This window comes from Notothenia rossii (assembly GCF_949606895.1).
Source record: "Notothenia rossii genome assembly, chromosome: 6".
NCBI classification, from domain to species: domain Eukaryota; kingdom Metazoa; phylum Chordata; class Actinopteri; order Perciformes; family Nototheniidae; genus Notothenia; species Notothenia rossii.
The window spans coordinates 80,069,173-80,094,754 of NC_136909.1; the positions used below are offsets into that span (position 1 = coordinate 80,069,173).

A 25,582-nucleotide genomic window follows, 5' to 3' on the forward strand; every position below is an offset into this window, starting at 1 on the left:
CAAAATTGAAGTGAGTAGCTACAGTACTTGACTAAATGTACTTAGCTCCCACCTCTACCAATGGGTAGTCATAATTTAAAAAGTTCAATGTTTGGAACGTATGACGTTTAAGACTGGAAAAAGACAAAGGTGATGCCTTTTTCTTGCATTTGATATATTGTAGGAAAACTATGATTGCAATTATATTCTATGAAGGCCGACTCATCACTCGTTGGTTGTACTAGTTTTTGGATTTCTATTACATATATTTAAAACTAAAAATATTTAATTGTAAAACAAATGTTTGTATGTTTGGGTTTTAAAAAAACGATGTGAATTCATTTATATTGAGACTGAAAGGATCCCTTTGCATATGCCACCATATGCACAATTTATCATGTGATTTAGCAAAAATGTGGTTCAACTTCCCGCAATAAAAAAATGTAAACTTTATTCTAAAAGGAAAAGAGATATAATTTAAAATCAATATACATATTTTTGCCATAAATGCAATACTGCACAAAGTGTGTTAATGTTACCATGAACCCCTAAGAAAATATGTTAGTAATGTAGCTGAAGTAAAACATAAATTGTTGTCAACCTGAATTCATTTGTCTTAATACCATATTAAAAGGGAAATATGCCAAGTTAGTGTGAGCTTCAGCTGCAATACTTCCTATCATGGTACATTATAAACAATGAATACAAGCTGCAGACTAAAGCTTTTGGCTAAGACAAAGCCCTACATATGTCAAAGTAGTTGGCATCACTGTGGAAAGACCGGATATGGCGAACACGTGTATCTTGTCTAATTTTTAACCAAGCAAGCAGTTTATTTTGAAAGCAGTTTTCACATTTCCGGGATTTGTGTTTATGTGTCTGGCTAGCAGGGCAAGCTTGACTCAGTTCATCCTGTAAGCGCCTGCGTCTACACTTCCAACCATTGATGCTTCCAACTCGACCAGAAGCATGGCAGCCAGAACCGGGTGGGCGGGTTTCCTGGACTCCCAGGTCACGTTTCAGGGTCTTCATTTTACCGTACCATCAGCTGGGCTGCGCAGCTGGCAATATTATATTATTAAAGGCAATGCCTGATGCATGATGCACAGCGTAAATGGACGAAGATGCCCTGCCTGGAACCAAACAACTACAGAAACTATTAAGCAAAATTAGGATGTTGCAAAACAAGAACATAAAAGCCACCCCTTCAATACTTATTTGCATGGATTTTTATATCACTATTAAAAATTATATTCTATGAAGCTGTTTTTAAATATGTTATGCAAATACATAATGAAACCCAATGACATCTGAAGAGAGACGGCTTAATGAAAAGCTGTGCAGGTGTATTTTTTTCTTTGCATGTAACGTTAACTACAGGCAGCATACTTAGGAAAACCAGCAACATGAAACTAAGAATAACACGTTTTTTATGATCCCGAAGATGTATTGCACATTTACATTTAGATTAGTTCTGCTTTTTTTAACATCCTAAACAATTCAAAATCGAAAACGTTGTATTCCTGTCATTCGTCTGGCACAGTGACGTAGGCTCCCTGTCGACGCGAGTGCACTCGATTTAAGTCCTCGTACGTGCCGGTTGGAAAGATGGAGCGTTGTTTTTCTACTTATTTTCGAAATTAATCTGATCTGTGTAATTTTATAACATGTTGCAATTTTTGCTAATTCCGTGTTTTTTACCACCACGATTACATTAAATTCTGCATTGACATTTGGGTCTCTTTTTTTAAGATCTGTTGTGTACTTATTAGAAGTGAACGTCATTTTAGTTTAAACATCATGGGTAATGCATCACTTAATCCGTATTACATTTAAACTCACCAAAATAGTTGAAATACTTTTAATCAGTGTATATAAATGTAACTTTTGCAGCACTTAATTGGTATTTATCTGATAATGTCCTGATAGCGGGAGAAGACGTGTCACAAATCGAACTCCCCTGTCTGTTGGAGGGGCGTCGGCAGTTGGAGCAGGAATGCGCTCATGCTACTGTTGCTAGCGAACGGACGGAAACATGGACGACCAGCGGGATGTTCAAACCTCCAAACGAAACGGTAGCTCCAGGTCGGTTTTATCAGCCGGTTCCGCTGTGGCTATGGAGATTAAAAGGAAGAAAATACGACAGAGTACATTATTCCTGCAAACTGAGGTATGTAGGGGCGAAGGGATAACGTTTATAGAGTGGCATTTTTTGTTAAGCCGTCAACACTGAATCAAAGTGACATTTCGGTTACAGGGGGCAAAGTGCACCAAAACTAACGTTAACAGGTTAATATATGCGGGTCATTTTTGCTTAGTCTGCTTCAGTAATAACTAACTAGCTTTTTGGTTGGCTGTGCTTAAATAACTTTTAAAAACCAACTTAAATATTCTATCGTTTTCTTCAAGCATAGGCTGCTACACACTATCACACACTATTTTTTTACCCAACTTTATTGAGCAATTAATCCAAAACATCAGAAAAAGGCATACATTAATTCAAAACTGAGTGCACAATGAACAGAACTCAGAAAACAAAAACCAAACATTATAGTTATATTTTGTAAATCATTTCATGTCATTTAGTGAAGCAATAATGACAACATTTGTGTGAAATATTTTCGATAAAATAAATCAAATTATGAATCCCAAATTATGTTTTGCTGTTTTCAAATTGATAGCCGAATTGTATTTTACGTTATGTTTAGACCGGAATGTTTTGCTCATTATAAGTTAACCAGTACTGGAAAAGCATCCCTAAATGTCACCATCGCCCACTGTTTCAGTTCCCTGGGACAAAGCTGGTTTGACGGGCCAGCAGTCATCATTGTCCAACAGGGGAGCCTCCCCTTTTAACGTTTTCTGTTCCCTGAAACCAGAGCCATGTGCTCTCTGCATTGTCTAATGTTGTGCACAAAAGGTGCTCTACTCTTTGCTCTAACACAGCTCAAACTAATGTCATTTCAGACCAGAAGCATGAGACATGAGCCTTCTAAATGACCCTCAGCACATAGTAGAGAGGATGTTAATTTGTTGTCGGTTTCTAAGAAGCTACAGGTGCATATTTTAGATGTCCTATGGAGAAAGATGGTGTCTGCATCCTTAAAAACATGCATCAGAACTTGATTATTTTAAAAACCATCAAGACCGAATTACCTTACCAAATGATAAAGGCGATGGTATTTTGAAATGATAATAATGTAGACCAGATTATAAAAAAACAACATCATCATACTCCATTTAGTGTACACCTAGTTTAACTAAATTAATATATTTTCCTGCCACTCTCTCCTTGTAACATGCCATTCATATATTTCCATTCTGCATCATTGCCATCCTAAGTGCATATGATCCACATACATTCACATACTCATTGTTAGTGTCTCCCTCTATCTAGCATATCTGGAAACTAACCACTCCTCTTCCCTTCTACATGCATCATTTAACCTTATACTCTGCCAGAAATATTTGCTCTTGAGTGATGAAAAGATGTTGGCTTCACTGCCACAAGTTTGACAGTTTTATATATCATTGTAAAATGGATTGTAGGGGTAGCTTCAAGCAACGTTAGAAGATCACATTCCCTGAAAGTATTATTTAGTCGTCGTATATCTGTCTTTCACAATGAACTCTGAAAGCTTTAGCTCTGATTGTGCCAGTAAGACATTGCACATTTGTTTTGTGCCGCAAATCACTGTGCCGTCTTTGCCAACAAAACAACTCCTCTCACAAGGTTACGTGCACCGTAGAACCTGAAAGAGGTTGCAGTCTTTACGAGTTCCTGCTTGTGTATATGACATGTTTGCACATTACTGTGAGTTATATAAAACCTTTGACACTTGTTTCTCTCTTGCCAAACAACATTCAAGGGCTACTTTCCTCTAACTGAATTGAACTTTCTCCTCTGTTTGTTTTGTCCATGAAGAACACCAACATCCAAGAAAAGCTTGACTTTGAGATGCGAATGCGGGAGGGAGCCTACAAGCTGCTTCTCGCCTGCAGTAAGAGAGAGCAGGTTCTCAACGCCTCCAAGAACCTGCTGACCTGTAACGCCAGGATCAGGGCTTATGTCTCACAGCTGCAGAGGAAGAAAGGGGAGCAGGACATGGGGGGAGACATGAGGTAGGGAATTGGGGGATTACTGTTTCCACAAGTATAAAGATTCAATTCAAGTTTTTAAGTTGCAATCCCTGGAGTTCAGTTTCAGCATATACTATCTATCTATCTATAAATAAAGACATAGATCGGACTGTAATATATTTAGAAATCTCAACTTCAATGGAGAAATAAAATCAGTAGGAAATTAGTGAAAAATACAAGCAAGGACTTAAGTAATCCACAAGTCGGTTCTGAAAAGAGGGTTTTAAAATGTAATGTATAGATGACAGTAACACCTACGTCACTTCCGGGTGAAAATGACGGCCCCGCAAATTCTGAAGTTTTTGCCAATCCGATCAGAAATGTAAGAAAACTGTGGATTTTTGGATCTTCAAAGAGCCCGATTACGATGGCCAGTCAGGCAAACAATTACATTAAATCATTTGAAATTGACGATCGGGCTCGACATATGGTTAAATTAAAATCAGTAGGCGAGGCCGTAATTTCGCCGGCTGTTACTCTCATGAGCGAGGCGGAAAATAATAGTTTTATTACGCCAACAAGCTGCTGTGTCGTTTATTTCACCTCAAACATTAAAAACAAATCCAGAGTTACGTGTTTCTGTACTTCCTGTAAGAAAAAGGACAGTAAAAGAAGAGCGCTGTGGCTTCAGGCTTGATCGCCATTCAAATGACAGCGTTGGTTTCCCCCAAAAGTGGGCGGGGCCGTAGTAGATGTTACTCTCATCCATGGACATCGATAGCCTACTGCTATATTTAACCATGTATCAAGCCAGATCGTCGATTTCCAATGATTTAATGTAATTGTTTGCCTGTCTGGCCATCGTAATCGGGCTCTTTGAAGATCCGTAAAAATTAGAGATGTCCCGATTTGATCACGTCATCGGGGATCGGAGCCGATCACGTGATTTTCAAAAGATCGGAATCGGGAGAATTTTTTTTTTTTTTTTATAAATACTTTTTAAAAATTTTGTATTCAATGTTACAAAACAAAAATGACCATGTTCAAGTCTTAAAGTCATCCTGAGGCCTTAGTTTTGGTTTCAAATGACACAACATCATGTATGTGTTGCTTCTTTGGGGCTTGTTTTCATAGACCTCGTTGCTTATTTCTCTCAAATCTGGCAACAGAGTGGGCAGGGCACAGTGTCTAATTGTAGCAGTAAGCTAACGAGTATAAGCTTTATTTTGTTTTGATCCAATGCTGCACAACTGAACTGATCCAATGCTGCTGTGAAAGAAAGAAGCTATATCCATGTTGGATAGAATATCCAATTTAAATAAAAAAATAACCTTAAGGGACAACTTGAATGCTTTTTTTCTTTTTTTTCTCTTAATGCATTGCATAAAGATCGGATCGGGAAAAATCGGTATCGGCAAATTGTCAAAATCAAATGATCGGAATCGGATCGGGAGCAAAAAAGGGTGATCGGGACATCCCTAGTAAAAATCCACGGTTTTCTTACATTTCTGATCGGATTGGCAAAAACTTCAGAATTTACATTTACCTCCATTCAAATGACAGCTTTGTTTTCCCCCAAAAGTGGGCGGAGCCGTACTTTTTGCCCGGAAGTTTAAAATGTGTTACTCTCATCTATTGACGTATCTTGTGATCCATTATAACGGTACATTTTTTTTTTTCCCCCAGATTTTCAGATCCAGTTTCAGTTGACCGTGTGCCCTGCAATGGGACAATTGCAATGTCTGGTAAGATTGATCCCCTTTGTGCAAGATGATTTAAATCGGGAGAGTCTGTGTGCAGGAAAAATTACCCAAAAATATACATAGAACAAATTAACTTTAAAATGACATGCTTCGTTTATTCACTTTTATCCTCTGCTGATTCAGGGCTGCGCCTTCCTTTGATGTGGAGGGACTCGGCCTACTTTAACAACAGAGGGAGTACGTTTGTCTTTGTTTTGCCAACATCCAATCCCCCTGTTCTGTTAAGCCTCGTGTTCATCTGTGGATACTTGCTGCACTAACACACACACACATCCCTTCTGTTTATCAGGCTCCCGTCGAGTGGCGTTGTTCTGTCTGATGCAGATGGGCTCCGAGGTGTTTGCCACAGAAATGATAGTGGTGGACAGATCAGTCACTGACATCTGCTTTGAGGGAGTCACTGTCTTGTGAGTTCTTACTTTACATATTCAAAACACAGTATTAATACACCTTGTTCAGCTGTACTTACCTTTTGGAAATTCCCTTTACGGGTTGGTTTACAATGCTGGAGGAAGAGGTTGTGTTTTACGGTTATATTCAGGACATGTGGCTGCTAGTTTGTCTTGAATTTCAAAATATGTTTTAGTTTTTTTTTGCTACAAACATCTGTTGCAGGGATAATACTGGCTACAACTACTGGGCAATAACATGTATTATTGATGAGTCTTAAATGATGGTTTTAGGTTTGTTTTTCATCCTAAAAATTAACATGGTTTATCTACATTTTAGTTTTTGTTTTTTTTTAGTTTAAATGTCTCTGTCCTCTCTCACAGTAAAGATGCAGATCCTCAGTTTGAGCTGAAGGTGGAGCTGTGGAGCTGTGCCCTGGAGGATGAGCTCACCATGGTGAATACGCCAAAGAAACTGGCCAAGAAGCTCCGCAGCTCCTTTGGGAAGACAGCTGGGAAGAAGCTCTGCCCTCTGCTGGACAGCCCCGACCCTGACACCTTCCTGCAGTACAACCCCATTCCCCCGTATGTACTGTGCTATCCCATCAAACCTTTTACAGACTCTTGGCTTCCTTTTTAAGATTGTTCTAGTTGGGAACAGACTCAAAAACAACATGTTACTGGAACAAAAGGTGTAGCTGCAGGCTCACCATCTGGTTTATTGACAAATCCCAACACGTATTTGACTTTTTTTTTTTGTGCCAATTTCAACTATGTTATTGAAATATCCGCGAGGAAATGCATGCTTTGCTGGTTTTATATAATCAAGGTTATCTCCCAAACTGAACATCTGTAAGTGACGCACAGCACCTGTTCAGTGGGAGGGGAAACATTGGGACTGTGAGGGGCTTTGAAGAAGGACATCATTCTTAAGATCTATATGTCAAGAATACTAAACTCTGTATATATGTTTGTATGTTTACCAGTGGAGCCAAGTACAGCCTGCTGGCCTACACCACTCTGTGTCTGCCTGAAGCTGAAGGCAGCTTCCAGTCGCACTCCCTCGTCGTCCTCCAAGGCGGTAAGAAGCAAACGCACAGACATTTTAATATCTGGGGTTATTAAGGGATTACGCTTTTAAGTCCCTGATTTGAATCATTTCGGAAGCAGTAATACAATAATTCAACACCATTAAAATGCAAAACTAAAATTAAACAAATAACCTATTATTGAGCTTCACGTTGGATTACTTTTCTTCCGTTGCGTGAGTGATTAAGTGGATAAGTTGGTGCCGAGGCAGGTTTTAATTATCTCGCTGTAATTTCAGGGGTAAACCTTTTGATATGATGTGGTTTCCAGATCCACTGTGTATTTGATAAGGTATAGTAGGGCTGCTCGATTATGGCAAAAATCATAATCTCGATTATTTGGGTCAATAATTGATATCAAGATTTACTTTGAAAGCATCCATTTATTGGAAAAAAAAATGTAAGAGCATGTTTTTAACCGTTGATTACCCTGAACTTGAAGTATAATTCAACTGAAAAACCAATAAAAGAAAGAATTTAATAAATACAAATAAATAATCGTTTTATTTCGATTATGTTGTTTTCATAATCGTTGCAAGCCAAAATCGTAATTGCGATTAAAATACGATTAATTGAGCAGCCCTAGGGTATAGTAAATGCTCTTATAACAAGAAATGATGTGACAGGGACACACGTCAGCCTTTCATCTGTTTCACATTTAACGCTAAAAGTAATTTTATCATGTGGTTTTACATTTTCACTCAAGATTTGAACTATTCTACCTTTTTTCTTTACAAAATACATATAGTATTTTATTAGGATGAACATATCGATTGTATTACCTATGCTGCTTGTCATTCCCACAGACGAGTCGTCGTCATGGCTTCCACTTTATGGCAACCTCTGCTGCCGGGTGGTGGCCCAGCCTTCCTGCATGACACAGAGCATGATGAGCGGCTACCTAAACCAGAAGGTATATTTACTTGTTAGCTTGCAGGATTCTTACGGTCATTAAAAAACCTGGAAAAGTCATGGAAATTCAAAATGCTAATTCCAGGCCCTGGAAAAGTTATGGAAAACAATATTTTCCCCAAAGTTTTGGAAAAGTCATGGAAATGTAACTAAAGTTGCATTTAATATAATTTATATTTTATCTAATCGCCAAAATAGTAATACTATAATGATAATACATACTGTATCGTAATGAACGTAAAATTGCATTTAACTGTCAAGGTGTTTTGCTGGTGAGAGATTTGAGTTGCTTCAGCGTGTAGAAGCTAGTAAGCCTACTATTTGATTTGTTTTAGATAGGCCCAACATGTTTCATATGCAGACCTTATTTTCCTGTTCCATGTTCAAATAAACCATTTTCGGTGTTACCGCTGAGAGAGTAATTATTTTGGTCATGGAAAATGAGGTAAAGGTCATGGAGAGGTCATTGAAAGTCATTGGTGAAAAAGTGTATGAACCCTGATAGCTGGTTCCTGGGTTAATACTTCAGTTTCTTTAATACTTTTTGTTTCTCTGGCGATTTTCAGCTAAGTGTGGAGGGGATGGACCGCTGCTGCAGTCTCTACTGTGTGCTCAGTGCTGGGGTTCTGTCCTGTTACTTCACCCCGGAAGAAATTGATGCTAAAGTGCAGCCCTCTCTCAAAGTGCCCGTTAACAACGTAAGACATGGTATTTTCAGGGTTAGGATGTTGCTTGAATTGAAATATACCTCCATCACATTCTTAAACTGATTCAAATCTCAGTTCAGAGATTCCCCTAACATTTGCAGAACAACCAAAATATAAAATGCCACGCTACTTAATGAGATCCAGCTTGCAACGTTGGCATTTTGCTGCTGAATAACGTATTTCTGCCCTTTCAGCGCTGTCCTTTGTTTCGCAGTATCTCAGATAACCCTTATTTGATCACCGTGGAACTCATTTTCAGCGTATCAATGTGTTCTGTGATGCTTCTGCAGGACACTCGAGTCCGTGTGATGGAAAAAGAGTCATCAGGACATAAGTCCAGGAGCCTGTCCATCATCAACCCCTCACCAGAGGGCTCTGAGACCATCGTCTTCACCACGGAAACCAGAGAGGAGCTGGAGGACTGGCTGGACGCCCTGCACCAGCACCTCTACGACCAGGGTGAGTGTGTTTCTCTGTAAACATGTGCAAAGATGCGTGGAGCAGGGTTTCCGCTAGGATTTTTTCTTGCCGGTCAAGTGTCCGGAAATAATTAATTTTACCGGACACATTTGAAACTTACCGGTCATGTTCATTTCAGATTCATTTTTCCAAACATTATTCCACAAACAACATAATTATTACATTCAAACAAACTACATGTAGTAGATAAAGTACATTATTCAAAAGTTTACATTAACTTTGAATAATAACATGGGAGAAACGGATCCTCTCTTTTCCTCTCTCTCTCTCTCACTCTCTCTCTCTCTCTCTCTCTCTCTCTCTCTCTCTCCTGACAGCCCGTCAGTTTCTCATGGAGCTCGCTAAACAGTGGGCGGGGCTTCAGGTGATCTGAACAAGTCTCCGTCTGAGCCAGCAGCTGATCTGATCTCTGATCTCTCTCTGTCTCTCTCTCTCTCTCTCCCTCTCTCTCTGTCTCTCTCTCTCTCTCTGTGTCTCTCTCTCTCTGTGTCTCCGTCAGACCCAGCAGCTGATCTGATCTCTGATCTCTCTCTCTCTCTCTCTCTCTCTCTCTCTCTCTCTCTCTCTCTCTCTCTCTCTCTCTCCCTCTCTGTCTCCGTCTGACCCAGCAGCTGATCTGATCTCTGATCTCTCTCTCTCGTCCGGTTATACTTCACTCGCGTTTATGTCCATATCGATCAGATCCAGCTCTCCTGATCGGCCTTTATAGAGAGCACGGATCAAACTATAAAGAGTGAATATCGGCCGATAATGACCGGCGGCAATCGCTCGGAGCATCCCTAATTATTACTGGACATTTTGACCGGCAGGCTTTGAATTTACAGTTTTTTCCTAAATGTTAGCAGCTAAAAAACGGAAACCCTGGCGTGGATGTATAAAAGTAAAGTTTTGATTAATTACATGTGTGTACAGAGCAGGAGTGTTTCTCAAAATGGTTGTGTGTTGTTTGTGAGATGGTGCCATGCACGTCAGTCAGCTTGTGGAACAGAAGTAGCTGCACTTATATTTAGCTAAACTCCACTTAGAGAAGAAAAGATAATACGACCTTTATCTGTGTCTCTTATGCCTCTCTGTGTTTACAACCAGGCCAGTGGCTGCACTGCTGCAACCAGCTAATGAAGATCGAGGTCACGTCACCACGGAAACCATCACTCTTCCACACCAAGCAGGCCGACTCTGTTTACAACGACCTCAGTGAGTAGAGTAATTGGGGCGAGTGAGTGAAGTGAGTTAGACAAAGGTTGATGACTCGCTGACGGCTTTCCACAATTTGTACGATCTATTTAACGAAGATATGATGCAAGTGCTCGAAACAAATTGGACTGCTGAGTGGAATAAATCTGTTCCATTAACCATGCACAATAGTTTTAATTTCAGCTGTGACGCACTTAAATAAAACCCTTTTACGTGCAAATTAAATAGTTGTTTTTTGTGCAGATGTGTTAATGATCAAATGTTATTATTTCCCCTCTGCTCTTTAATCAGTCAGGAACAAGAAAACATCAATTTAACATTTGCCCTATCGGATGTTACTTACTTGTTTTCTCACTTTGTTTGTCGTGCAGGTATACATTCACCCGGAAAGTTTGAGAGCATCACAGACATGATCCACAACAAGATAGAGCAGACCGATGGCCGCTTTCTTATTGGTCCTGAGGAGGAGAAGGAAGCGCCTAATTGGTCCACTCTGTTCGAAGGGACCAATTCAATGGTGGTGCAGAAGGGTGTTCTGTCCCAGAGCAAAACCTCCACCCCTTGTGCAAGCCCCAACCCCAACCCCAACACCAGCTCTACCTCCATCCAAACATCCAGCAAGAAGCGCCGGGCCCCGCCCCCCCCCTCTGACAGGAAACCTCCGGCTACTGCCAGCCGCCCTACCAGACCTCCCCTGCCTCCCTCTCTCCATCACGCTCCACCTCCCTACCACCAGGAGAAGGAGAACTCCGTCACTTCACGCCCGACCACAAGGTCCAAAACTGGGAGACCATCTCTGGATGCCAAATTCTCTGCCATCATCCAGCAGCTCCAGCGCAGCAACGCCGGAGGAGCTGGAGCCCAAAGTCGGAAACACGCTCCACTGGGCATCCTGGACGTACAGCCGCACGGTGCGCCGCCTCCTCTCCAGCAGCTGGAGCAACACCACCACCACCACCCCCAGCTCGCCGAGGCTGCCGGGGAACACGCCTTCCTCAGACCCAGCTCCGGTCCTGTTCCTGCAACCAGGAGCAAACTGAGGAAGTCGTTCAGAGAGAGGATGAACTTTAAAGCCTTGTAACGTCAACCTTTGGCAATAGCCAGCATTAACCCTACCTTACTACTAATACAAATAACCAAAACAACAGGGACAGCATTTCATCTGAGCTCATTCGTATTTATAACAAATAAATCACAATATATACCAGTATACCTCAATAGCAATAATAATAATAATAATAATGCATCACATTTTTTTATTAGACCGCCTTTGCAGGTGCTCAAAGCGCTTTATAATTACACATTACACATTACACATAATATTAGCCATGTAAGAGTCATTACTGTGGACATTACCCACAGGAGCAAATTCGGGTGAAGTGTCTTGCCCAAGGACACAACGGCCTGACGCAGTGGCGGCCGAGGCGAGTTTCAGTTCACCAACGCCCCTTGATCTGATGATCAATGCTCTAACCCACTGCGCCAAAATCGCCCCGTGATAATGTGATAATTGGGCTCTTTTGATGGTCCTGTGTGGAAAATGAGCTCAATTGCAGAATGAGATGACCACTCTTATATATTTACACAAAATATGAGATTAGCAAGTTTAGATGATCATAACGTCTAAAACAGGGTGAAACTGCAGCACGATTCATTCTTTGTTGGGAACAGTGACTTACTGGAGTGGGTTAGATAAGACTCCGAGCTAAGAAATAGTCCGACACACAACCAGCTTGAAATTGAAAATGAGTTATTTTTATGTTTTTTGTACAGATTAAATAAACAAGATGGAGTTCAATAGTGAACTGTGCAGCTCCTGGTTGGCAGAAAGTCTTGGCAGATACATGCTATCTTAATTTCAGGTTTTATGCTAAGCTAAGCTAACCATCTCCCAGCTCAGATTCATATAACACTGATTGATAAAAGAGTTGTATAGACCTTCTCATTAATTCTCAAAATGACGAGCTGTTGCTTTAACCGAAGGAATGGGGGGGGGGGGGACGTCCCAAATCCCACTTGACAACTTGTATCACCATTTCAATTTGGTATTGATACATCCCCATATCCACTCTCCATGTATACACTCTCTCATCTGCAGCTAACCCACAGATGGAATTGAAAGCTGCATGTTGGCTCGAGCACTGCCGTCATCAATCCCACTCAAATGGTAAGGCTTATTCCTCAGCGCTGCCACTGGAACGTGGACTGAAGAACGAGCTTTAGTGAAAGCACTCAAATTGGAATTGATCCATTGACCAAATGTGAAACAGTCATTCCTTTTTGGATGTATTGACTTATTCCACTTACTGTGACAACTTTATGACCACTATAGCGGTTTTCAAGGGAACAGGATTTTAGGAGCAATTGCAAGCACTAATGTGACTGGTTCATTTCCCAGAGGTCTTCATAAGTGACCCTGGTTTTCAGTGGCTACGCAGTATGTCCAACATCATTTAACACGGCAGCCTATAAAAGACACAACATCATCGAATGAATGAGTCTTTTGAGTGGGCCTAAATTATGAATGCCCTTGTGTTTTGAACACAGCCAATACGGCTAGCCACTAAATATTTCAACCACTTAATGGTCACATGTTGAGGAATGCTCTTCCTAATTACATACAGTGTACAGAACATTAGGTTTAGCTACTTCTCGGAAATCGCCTGGTCAGATGAAGAACTATTGTGAAAGCTACAATCCATTGTTTTTTTATCTCACCCTCTTAAATTCAGTTTAATCAAGAGGGGGAGGTGTAGATTTGGAGGAAGGAAGAATGGATTGTACAAAAGAGGAAGCAGTCCAATATTAGCAGTGTGTTAAAAATGCTTTCCAGGCGTGGTGTTTATAGCCAAGACATTAGTCACTTTGATGTTGTTCTGTAAATACCTGGAAAAAGATGTTTTTTGGGATAAACCGGATAGCATTGTTTTTTTAAAACCTTATGCTGTGTGATCAAATCTAGAATCCTCACTAATATATTATACTGCACTTCCTGCATCGTCTCCTAACATCTTGGCCCTCTTCACTTAGATCAAGCATGAGACTAAAGAACATTACATTACATGCCAATGTAACTGACAGTTATGTTGATAAGATAACATGTCTGTGTGGCTTTTCAGATTAGCTGTAGCCATGGTGATGTTGCCCATGTGGATTCTAAGCTTGAGGGAGAGCATGTGATGTACAAATGCTATATGACTAAACCAAGACTGAGCATTGTGATAGCCAATTTTATATTAATTTACACTGTTTTTACAATATGCATTTCAATAGTTTTTTATTAAATTGTTCTGTAATCTGTTTTATACAATAATTATTACACGTCATCTCAATGTTACTTAGCATATTAATTATATAGAACCTTGTTTATGTACTAGTAAGTAGAGATGCATTCATCTTGTGCAGAGTGATTTGTGTTTAGTGCAATGGAAAATAATATTGTATTTCTTTGTTTCTCAAAAGGTGCAATTTGTCTCACTCTGTTCATTGATGTCTTGCAAGATAACTGTTCTTTGTTATTATGGCTGATCTGCAATAAAACTGCCTACATTCTACCCTGGTGAGGCTGCTTTTATTTTGTGCTGAGCTTGGGAGTATTACTGAATATTTTTCATGGTAAAGGTTTACCAGGGGGTGGCAATAAAAATCCGAGTGTAGCTTTTATTGCAGCCCAACACACATCCAACGGAGATACGTGCACTGGCACATTTCTCTACTGCAGCAAACACTGGAGGAGCTCATCTGGCTGCGAGCCCAGAGGTAGCCTGTTGTGAACGTTAAGGCGGATTGAATCTCTTAGCTAGATAATGGTATTACAATAATAAAAACCCCATTCATGCTGCACACTGCATTTACTCCGGAAACAAGAACATTACATTGACATTGTCTGTAGCATTAAATATCACTTTATTCTCCCCTGGCTAGTTATCTGCACTTCAGTTAAAGAACACAACTGGAGGAAACATGTATAGATAGTAAAATATTTTAATTAAATATACAGGAGGTCATATCATACAAAATGTATTTTATTTTTTTGTCTTGCTCACCAGCCGGGTGATTGGTAAACAGATGGCTACTGTATCAAAAACACTTTCAGGATGCACAATAATGGAGACAACGTGGAAAAAAATGTGAACCGACAACAAATAAAGAGTATCCTAATTCTTAAATTGTAGTGTTTGTTTAAATCTATCAGGATCGCGGTGACCTTGACACAGAGGAAACAAGGACACAGCTAGATTGTGTAACCGACTTTTATACTGTTTTTATACTATTTACAGATTATAACAGTTTATATGATAACAACCACGCGGTACTATCTACAGTGCTATTTACACAGACAATAAGACAAGAGAGGGGTTGTCATGAGTTGATCCCATATGAATGTTCTGTACAGAAACCAGCACTAATGCCAGTTTCACCTACACACAGCAATGTACAGTACTTAATCAGAAATGATCTTTATCTAAGTATTCAGTAAATCTCTACACAGACGTGAACAGCTTCTTTTTCTTCTTCTTTTGAAACACCGGACATGTTTGACTGTGTATTTCGACTATCCTGGATTGCAATTATAGTGGTTGTAAAAGCCAGAGCAGGTGTTGTGTCTCCACCTCAGGCGCTTCAGCGTGGTCGGCATACTTTATGGAGTCTTGTACCTTTTCATCACTGCTAAGAAAACACCTAGAGCACACACGCCCTGCGGATAACAGACACCAGACCTGTGTCAATATCAACTACAAGTAAATCTTTTCTTCTATAGGTGACTGCCTGACACAGTTCAGCTAAGTACATGGAGTCATTTAAGCACAATACTAACCATTAGGTTAAAGCATAACTGTTTATATATTTTTTTTAAACTTAAAATGTTGTGCCTATCAAGTCTGGTGTCTGAAAGCCAAGTGTGCCGTTTCGTTTTTGTATGTATGAGTGTCTGTGCGCTGCAGTTCAGACACGAGTGACAGTAATATTGATATTTCTACCCTGCTACAGAAGATAAACCTTAACAACTGTAGTGCTAACTCTAATTCAAGACTGCGAAAGGCACAGATATTTGCAAAGCAATAATATCATAAGTGACAACATTCCTATCAAATGATACAGTGAGTCTTTTCTCTGAATGAAAAGAGTCTGTTCACCAAAAAAGAGCTTTTCAATTCGACAACAAAAAGATGAAAAGCAGATTTCTTGTGGTGAACATTCCACAGCTGCTTCATTACGCTGGTCCTGCAGACGAGGAACACAAGCTGCTACAGTCCACTCATCACAAGGGGGGGTTGGGATCAAATGAATTTCAATTTAGGAAATCAAAATGAAGCTTTTCATTAACGTTAACTAAAAAACATTCATGATTTGTCAACCCGATTGACAGCTGCTTGCCGTTGTATGATCTGGACTGAAATATTGAACGACTAAAGACCTGAACTGTGAGAGCCTACAGTACATCTGTTATACACAGCACCTCTGGATGTCACGATAACACCATTTCATGTTATGCAGCACCGCGATGAGTGTTAATGTTTATGCCAAGGAGGGTTTGCTGTGGCAGAAACTGGCAACAGCGTTCAGCGTGGAGACATGTAAACAAATGCAACACCATTGGCTGCTTAAAGTGTAATAATGCACTAAACAGCTGCTGAACGTTTTTTGTGATGGTGAACGCACCTCTAGTTATATAAAGAATTTCATTTACGTTGTCATGTTACTTGTAGTGTTTTTAAGCAAAAAAGTTTAGCCCTCAGACGCAGTAAACAAATGGCTTTTCTCTGTTGCCCTCCACTTTTCACACATCCCGAGCAACAACCTGACTCATGGTGACTGAGAGCGGCAAACTGATTTGTGAGCACATACACATGAGCATTGTGCAAATAAGGATACAACAACAACAACAACAACAACAACAAAAGATACAGTAAGTGGTGATACAAAATAAAGAACAGTGCAAAGTATATAAACAAATGTATACACAAATAAAAAAGAAAATGGAATCTTCAGTCTGCCTGAATGGTGAGTTTATCAGTCTGTAATCAGCCATAGTTTTTTATAATCAGTGTTTATTTATTTTTTCGACTGAGCCACAATCCCCGAGCAAAGAGAGACAGAAAGAGAAGCTGAGAAAGTTTTCTGAGGATGAAGAAAGAAAGAAATCTCTCTCCCTCACAGTCTGGTGCTGGGGTGTACCGAGGACAGCTGAGGGGGGTGGAGGGTGGAGAGCGGGTACAGGTGGTGCAGCAGGTCCCCGTACAGCGCCGCCCCCGCCGGGTGCCGGTAGAAGTGGTGCGGGCTGGGGCTGGCGCTCAGCAGCTGCCGGTGGAGCATCATGGAGTGGAAGGCCAGCGGCGGCACCAGGGGGGACACCGCCGACTGGCTCTTCAGGTACTGCAGGCCCGGGTGCTCGCCATGGGAGACCAGGCTGACGGGGGGGTACATGGCAGTGTAGAGGTGGTGGGGGTAGGTCGTTGCCGGGTGGCCCTCGGGGAGATGGTTGTTGAGGTGAACTGCGTGGGCCGGCTCGGCTGGTTTGAGCTCCTCCGGGTCGCTGCGTCGGATGGCCCCCGTGGGGTGGATGGGGGTCACCACGCGGACCTTCCTCTCCGGGACCTCCTCGCTCTCCAGGTCCGCGTGGCTTCGCTTGCTGGGTCTGACGGGGCTGGTGAGGGACGAATCCCTCTCAGATTTGGGGCTGGGGAACGGCTGCGAGGACTCTGCCGGGCTCTGTTTCGAGGGAGAGATGGTCATTGGGGGAACTCTGCACGACTTAGGGTGGGAATCCAAACCCTGGTGCATGATGGGATACGGTAGGCCGCAGAAGGAGGACTTGGAGTAGGGGGACACCCTCTGAGAGAGAGGTTTAGCGATTGTAAAGTCTCTGGGCTCATCGTCCGCCTCTCTCCTCTCGGCGTGTATTTGAGTCCTGTCGCTGTAGTGAGATCTGTAGGCTAAGCCCTCCTGCTCCAGCCCACTCACCACAAAGCTGCCCTCGTGCTCCCTGCTGTAGCGCTCCCTCCGGTCTCCGTTGGGGAAGCCCACCATCCTCTCCTGGCTCAGGCAGTTCTCAGTTTGCCTGTACAAACTGTGGAGGTGAGGCGAGGAGTAACAGTCGCTCGTGTAGCTCCGGGGCTGGGAGCCCTTCAGGAGCTTCTCCTCGGCGCTCTCCATGCCGTCCTGGGCATGGCATCGGGGGAGATAGGGTTGCCACGGCGGGTTCATTGAAGGCTGGAGGTGATGGCTTGTCCGACAGCTGTAACTCTCCCCCGCTGCGCTCCTCTCTGACGCCCCGCTGGAGGCTGGTTGGTGAGGCTTGCTGCTCTGGGCGTGCTGGATGACCGAGGGCCTGAAAATGGGCGCTACCTCCGGGATGCTGTCCGACACACACCTCTGTCCCACCACCTCCTCCTCACCCTTTCTCTTCTCCCTTTCAGGAACTGATATGAGAGGGAGAGAAGAAGTGGCGGTGGGAGGTGGAGGCTGAAGAGAAGGAGTAGTAAAGGAGAAAGGGTTGGACTCACACACTTGGGAGAGGAGCTTCTTTTTGGCTAAAGGAGACATGACCCCCTGGCTGGCTTTGCAGTAGGCGGCGGTCTGTGCGGGGGTCTGGGTCGACTCCTTCCTAATGACCCCATAGTCTTCTTTCTCTGGATAGGAATCTGTGCTCAAGTCTATACACTCTGCCTGCTTACACATTGGTAACACTTTCCCCACTCTCCCACCGTGACTTTCTACGGAGTCTTTGACCCTGGAGGAGGGCTCGGGCAGAGCAACATGTCCAGCAGGTTTGTTCTGATCCCAACGGTGTGGTAGGTAGGGGCTTTTAGGAAAGAAATGCCCTTCACTTTGCTGTTCACAGGACAGTTTTGCTTGGAGGGCTTCGCTGATTTGCCTCCATTCAGGCTGGGGCCCGGGCCCCGTGTGGAGGAGTAGATGCGGGGCTCTGCAGTCTTGCTCTTTGGGGCACAGTAAAGATGGCCGCTCCACCCCTAAGGACTCCTCTTTCTTGAGGGTGAGATGTAACTCTTCCTCCTCTATTACAATTGGTTCATCTCTCAGAGATATTTCCTGTTTTATAGCTGCCGACAGCTCATGATTCTCTTCTTTCTCCTTGGAGTCCTGTGTGCAGAAAAATGATAGCTGTTACAGTTGTTTCTCAAGATGTAAGAAATAAGCCACCATGTTATTATGTTCCCATGTAACATAACTCAGTCTGAATTTATTATATAAGGACTTTTTTCACAGGAAACGGTGTCAGTTTTAAACCTCGGTTAATGGTGTACAATAAAAACAACCCAACAGAAAGGCAACAAAACATGAGGTTTGTCTATTCTGTAATAAGCATGTTCTTTATGGATACATTTGGGTCTCGTATTTTACATTTGTTTCATGTCCTGTCTGTTTTTATGTATTTATGTTATGTTTTTATACAGTTGTTGATTTACAGCACTTTGTTCAACTCTGTTGTTTTTAAATGTGCTATAGAAATAAAATGGATTGGATTGGATGGAGTTATATATTATAAAACCTTGACTTTTGGTTTCACACGGGACATACACCTCAGCCTCCCGGATGAAAGTCCTGCCTCTCATTAAAAACACATTTCAGTTGTATCCGAAACGTTTAAAAAAAAATGTTATCCAGAAATAAATAGGTTTCCTCGGAAACAGAATTGACAGTTTAGTTGTTTTGGAACATAATTGTTATGGATGAAATAAGACGCTATATTTTCTTATTATTTTGCCATTTGAAGGAAAACAGGACATTTAAGTCTGAGGAGAAATGATGAGAAAACACGGGGAGATCAAAATTAAATTAAATTTAGAGCGAGAAGGAATCTTGATCTGGCAGCCGCTGGGAGAAGTCTGTGACTGACCTGTGATTGTTCTTGGTCTTTCACCGTCTCCTCCCGGTCCTTTCTACTCCCCAGCTTGGGATTGTTGGGGCTTTTCAATTTCTTGGCCCCCACTCCTTTGGATTTGGCTCCTGACGCCTTCTCTTGGCCGCCCTCCTGCTTCTTGGGTTTGGACAAGGGGAGGGGTTTGTCATGCTCGCCTTTAATTTGCCTCTCATAGGGGAGGAGGAGCCTGAGGAAGAATGCAGGCAGAGGAAGGCAGATTAGTTAGTATGATCATGTTGTGTTTTGTCATGTCACAATGAAAGGAACACAACTAATATGCTTTCACACAAACAAACAGCAGTCATTTGACATATAACCGTATATTTTCCCATCTAACGTGGGCGAAGTGAGTATATTCTAAACAAACCATCAACAGATGATCATGTTTTTCATGAAAGGAAAAGGTATACCACATAAGTATTTTGTTTTGTAATACCAAAAACACAATGAGTTGCAGTTCTGCCACAGGCATGCAGAGGATCAAATATGTTGATTTAAACCTCCTTGTTTTAATATGAGGCAGGCACCAACAATCCTTTTGTAATTAATCTAGGTTAGGGGAAATCCGGGTTGAGGCTGCTGCCAGAGTGTGTGTGTGTGTGTGTGTGTGTGTGTGTGTGTGTGTGTGTGTGTGTGTGTGTGTGTGTGTGTGTGTGTGTGTGTGTGTGTGTTTGTGTGTGTGTGTTTGTGTGTGGGTGAGTAACCAGTCATCTCCTGCTGAGACAGATCACATTTGATATCAGTTAAACCGTGTGAGGGAAGAATGTGTGTGTGTGTGTGTGTGTGTGTGTGTGTGTGTGTGTGTGTGTGTGTGTGTGTGTGTGTGTGTGTGTGTGTGTGTGTGTGTGTGTGTGTGTGTGTGTGTGTGTGTGTGTGTGTGTGTGTGTGTGTGTGTGTGTGTGTGTGTGTGTGTGTGTGTGTGTGTGTGTGTGTGTGTGTGTGTGTGTGTGTGTTGTGTTTGTGGGTGTGGGAAGATAATGTGATTGGGAGTGAAAAGGAGGAACATGCCTGGAAGAGTTCAGATCAAATTGTTAAAAATGAACCTCATAGCTTTTCATATTTAATTCAATTTACAAATATGATTATCTCAGAAGCCCTTAACTAGAGAGTCATAACATATTTCAGATGGTTGCGGCGCCCTGCAGTTTTTAACACACTGTCCATTTGACATTATTAAATGAATGAGGATCGCTGCACATGCTCAAACTTAATTAAGTCCATATTTAGTGACAAGGAGCGTCCTGTAAGAAAAGACATTAAACTATTTTTGACTTGTGTTATTTCTCTTCTGAATATTTCCCAAGTCAATTTTCCGTATCTGATGTCATAACCAATGGGAACATTAAGATCTGGATACCATAACAATACCCATGTGTAAAATAATGACATGGGTGAGGGAAACTTTTAGACTTTTATTACTCGGAGAAGAAAATGGAAATTGGCACCACACCAGAAATAAGAAAAGCTGTGGAAAAGGAAACCAAGACAACTGAAAATCTACAACACACCTAACTTCTAATAAGCTCCTCTGAAAGTCTCTCCGTTTCCTTTGTCAAGTTTTTTTTACAATAACAATCCATAAAAGCCAGACAGAAACACGACTTTTTCAGTCAAGAGAGAAAATAAGGTCTTCTCGTGTAACGACAAGAGACGGTTGCAGTATTCCTTTTAAGGGACATGGCGGTAAAACAAACAAAGAATCAAGAGCTGTTTCACCCCCTCTTCAAAAGGAAGAAAAAAAACCCTCCGAGAGTTCAAGAGGCTCTGTGGGATTTTTTGTTATTTTTCCTCTGAACAAAAGTGCTGGCAGGGAAAGCGGTGAAACTACATTTCATACAGCTGGTCTGGCACCAGGCCCCAGGCCAAGAAAGGAAATGTACTATTAAATGTGACTTATTGGAAAGACGGAGAGCAAAAGGGAAGAAGAGGGGGAAGGAGAGACAGAGGGAGAGAGGGGATAATGACATGTTAATGAAGAGCAAAAATGATTCTGAATGAAGGAACGAGACAATCCTTCATAAAAGGAGAATACAAAGAATCTTTTTAACTTGCAGCGGTGACAATTTATTACAAATAGGGTTCTCAGGTGTTCTATTATGAGGAAATATTGCACAGAACAGCAGGTAGATTAAATATATCACCATTATAATGTGGATTGGATTTCTCCGGCTAGGAAATGTGTGTTCATCGTGTGCGAGTGTCCAGCTGTTCTAGTAGGGATCAAAGGGCGAGAGAATTGGCTTATACAGTATATATATATTCCGTATATGCCCCTTTTATATACCATAGGGTGCACTGTTTACTATCAAAATGATCTGTGGGAAAGAACACGGCTGCCTTGGCCTGGGTCAACTTAATGGAATGTCAATATGGGGCGGGGGGGGGCGGGGGCGGGGGTGGGTGTCACAGGCCCGGATAATGTAAGAGCTGAGCCCGGGAAATTACTGGAGCCTTAAATAGTTCCAAATGGAAAAGCTAAGATGATGTGTTGGCCAAGAAACCCAACAAAATCTGTCTCAGGAAGTCCCCTACGTCTGACTGTTTTGCTTTATACGCATAATTATTATAAGATGACTGTAGCTTATAAAAACAATTATTCCCATAAGTAGGAGTTTCTATTCCAAGAGCTTTTACAGTTATATGTAAATGTACAGAAATGGCTGAATAAGCAAATAAGGTTTAAGCTTCAGGGCTCCATTTGTAACACTATGTTTAAAAAAGGAAATCATAACAGAGCCATCAGTGTGAAAGAGTAATTTCAGCCAGTGTATATATAAGCTAGTCATGATCATGTAATAAAGCACTCATAATATAATACCACTTATATAAGTAGCAATTTCCTCCAAGGAAGGAGAAGGGTTGAGCTTGGCAGCCTCTGCATTAGTTGATTTAGAGCCAGGTGTAAGTACTGGTGGAGCCACTAGGGGGCGTGTGCTGCACTGACAGATTCCAGGAAGGAATTTCATTAAAGAGGAGAGGCAACATTTTTATGAGGTCAATAAATACTTAACTTCCTCTCATGCCAATTTATCACCAAGGCTTTTGTTTAAGCAACCGTTTTCCATGTTAGTAAAATATGCAGCTCAGAGATTAGACGTTAAATTGGCACAGTGTACGTAATTACATAAAATAAATATTGCTTAATATATATTACATTTATATATCCGTGTGATCTTTCTGGAGATCGATAAGAGTGTTGAGCAGAACATCAAACAACAACTGTCTACTAAGCATGTCTGTGCCTTTGAAATAATGGATTGCACACAAAGCACCTCCCCCTAAAAAACACAACTTGGCAAAAACAAGGTGACTTTACCAGCAATGTGCTGCTCTCATCTCAGTTTTATGTTACAGGAACAAGCTGTGTGCTAGAATCCAAGAAATGCCTAAGTCACCAAATAAGTGGGAAAAAGCCTGCAGGCTGTTCCATTTCAACAATTTCCCTCCCATCCGCGCTGAAATTAATTTTAACTGGTGTTGTGTTAAGATCACAAGAGCTGCTTCACGCGGGTAAAAAAAAAGGAAAAGGAACTATTTAAAGAGCTGGTGGACAACCCCCCGGGGCTGTAGAAAGATTTGGAGGAAAGAAAATGACTTACTTTTACAAGCCTGCTAGGAAAAGGGAATAAAATAAAAAAGATAAACTCACATCTTTATGGAATTTAAACGCAACGATTAAGCATCATCACAGCAATGAGGAAACAATCACTGCAGTGAAGAAGGAGGGGGACAGGATGCCAGCAGAGGGATAAACAGACATTGTAGCTGCTTTGGATTCATGCCTCAAAGCCTCTCTTTTGTCTCCAAGCCAAACCACTTGAGGTGACCCTCATTCATGCAGTTAAAACAGGAGGGCAGCGCAGGAATGTATGAAAAACTTAAGTCCTTTGTCAAGTCTGAAAATACCAGATTTAAAATGACCTCTACAGTTCCCCCGGGGTTTGCTCTCATTAGCTGCCGCTGCTGCAGCTTGCGGTAAATGTTCCTCTTAGCAGGTGTGAGTGCTAACTGTTTAAAAAATAAATGTCTTTTATTCCGCATACAGACACACGCACTAGTATTAAAATCCAAAAATATACAACATATGTTCCCTTTTGCTGCCCTACAGTGCACTGGAAGAGAGTCATTAATATAATTTGCTACACTGAACTAGTTATTAATCTCAGTAGACTTGAATAGATTCTCTTTCAGTCGATTGCTTGTCACACGTCTGTGGCATCATTTGTGATTTCTCGTCGCCACTAGGGAGAGAAACCTCGGACCTTTTGATTAAATTCCATGCATTAAGAAATCATCCAACATTGTGATTTGTTAGGTTGCTGCTGCAAAACAAAAAGAGAGAGAGAGAGGTTTTATCACTGAACGCTCAATGAGGCATTTTGTGTTCTGGAAAGCATGTAGTTCTCAGAGGTTAAAATAGCTGCCTCTATTTTAGTGTAAAGAACATGCTGCTCTTTGGCTGCTTTCCCACACAATCTGAGGTCCGGATCCAGTACACGAGACGTTGCACATGCAAAGAATTTGGCCCTGCTTTTGATGCAGACATCATGTTGAGACATTGTTTACAGTGCTGACAGACAATATCATGTTATCATATTACAACATCTCTGCCTTCTCCAGTACTTTATTTCCTAATATTGAATCATTTTTGCTTGCTCATTCAAATCTGTCATTGTGTTCTCTCTATGGGATAAAAACAGGGGGGACATGAAGGTGATAATCTTTAATCCCTGTGCGTTAGAACAAGAGATCCGAGTCAATGAAAGCTGTGTTTGAGCCACAGCTTTATTCAAGGCAAGCTTAAGTGTAATGCGCCACATTTGATGTATCTGCAATACAGCAAGGACAATGCAGGGAGATGCTGACGAGTGCAAGATGCTGGGAATCTACCAGAAATGGATTTTAAAAAACGACTTCCTGCCGTCTTTCTCTTTCTAGTATATGAAATATTTTCTGCCATATTACTCAGTTTGAAGACTGGCTCAAGGTTTTCTAATAATTATGAGCAACCCATGTTTTTTTATAGCAGGAGAGCGGCTTTAGTGAATGCAGAGGAACATCGATACCAGGAGGAATGAATAAAGGCTGAATCAATAAAACATCTAGTCCACTCAAATTGGAACAGGCAGGCATCTGTCTTGAAAGAAAAAACAGATCTGCATTTCATCCAGAGAATCTTTCAAGGCCTCAGTCTACAGTACATCTGGCAAACATCTAATACTTTAAAAGATGAAATGATCCAATCCAAAAAACCCTCATCTAGCGCTCTCCGCTATTGCCCAAAACCTCAGAGTTTTTAAATAGCAAATTATTCTAAATTGCTTCTCTGTTGCCATGGATACCCCCCCCCCCCCCCCCCCACCCAAACTCCAATACCCCCAATACCAACCCTGTTGTGTAATTAAATGAGAGTGCCAAAGCATGGTGAGGTATTAGAAATCAGCAGAAAATGCACTGATATAGTGAAATGTGATGTTTCTGTAACAAGAGATCACGTAGGAAACCAGGGAGATTAAATATGTAGGAGCTGTTAAAAGGCGCTGACCTGTATAATGAAAGAAACAGCATGAAGTGCAGGCAGTTGGAGAGAGAGGGAGGGGGGGGCACAGAGAAAATGGCACAGCACTGAAGCAAAAGGCAGTCTATTTCAAGGTTATTGATGCCATCTTTTTCATGACCTCATTTTTAATTCAGAGCGCCGGGCCCTGACAGCTAATCTCGGGAAACGGTTTAAATAAATATCATTAAAGCTCTCCTGTAGCTGCAGCGGTAGACCTTGGCTTGGACATTTCTGCATTGATTTTTCCCTGGCGCACTAATGAACGGCGCTCAGCGTCTAAAAAAAACAGTAACTTTGAAAATTACAATTAGCTGAGGTTATCTCCTGCTCAATTCAAGCCATGTAACTCCATTACTACCAGTGATTACCACCTGCTCCTGGACAGCATAAATATAGTTATTATTCCCCTGGCTCCATCTTTCACAATAACATCACCTAGGAAACCATTTCATATGATTTTACCATTAAAGCTGTAAAGGGATAATGTGTGTAATTTAAAATGAGAGCTGAATGCTTGTGGATATTCACTGTCTCTAACCCAAA

General features: G+C 41.6%; 2 protein-coding genes across 2 annotated transcripts in view; one reads left to right on the top strand and one right to left on the bottom strand.

The window, feature by feature from the left end:
* Positions 1-1,914: 1,914 nt before the first annotated feature.
* On the top strand, positions 1,915-15,443 carry rtkn2 (rhotekin 2). Its single transcript, XM_079690386.1, has 12 exons — positions 1,915-2,149; positions 3,905-4,101; positions 5,746-5,804; positions 5,946-5,999; positions 6,112-6,229; positions 6,596-6,796; positions 7,198-7,292; positions 8,106-8,212; positions 8,778-8,909; positions 9,209-9,377; positions 10,485-10,592; positions 10,964-15,443. The coding sequence occupies exons 1-12, from the start codon at positions 2,015-2,017 to the stop codon at positions 11,671-11,673; spliced, it is 2,085 nt and encodes a 694-aa protein (XP_079546512.1). The 5' UTR covers positions 1,915-2,014; the 3' UTR covers positions 11,674-15,443.
* The window catches only part of arid5b (AT-rich interaction domain 5B), a 79,421-nt gene continuing 68,399 nt past the window's right edge, over positions 14,561-25,582 (bottom strand). The window contains 2 exon segments of the mRNA XM_079690385.1: positions 14,561-18,698; positions 19,456-19,666. Coding sequence (XP_079546511.1) covers positions 16,749-18,698; positions 19,456-19,666 — 2,161 coding nt within the window. The 3' untranslated portion in view covers positions 14,561-16,748.

Excerpts from the sequence above, each read along its gene's own strand:
- rtkn2 (XM_079690386.1), top strand. The coding sequence starts at position 2,015 with ATGGACGACCAGCGGGATGTTCAAACCTCCAAACGAAACGGTAGCTCC. Across the intron at positions 6,230-6,595 it reads TTTGAGGGAGTCACTGTCTT|TAAAGATGCAGATCCTCAGT; the intron begins GTGAGTTCTTAC and ends CCTCTCTCACAG. Across the intron at positions 8,910-9,208 it reads TCAAAGTGCCCGTTAACAAC|GACACTCGAGTCCGTGTGAT; the intron begins GTAAGACATGGT and ends ATGCTTCTGCAG.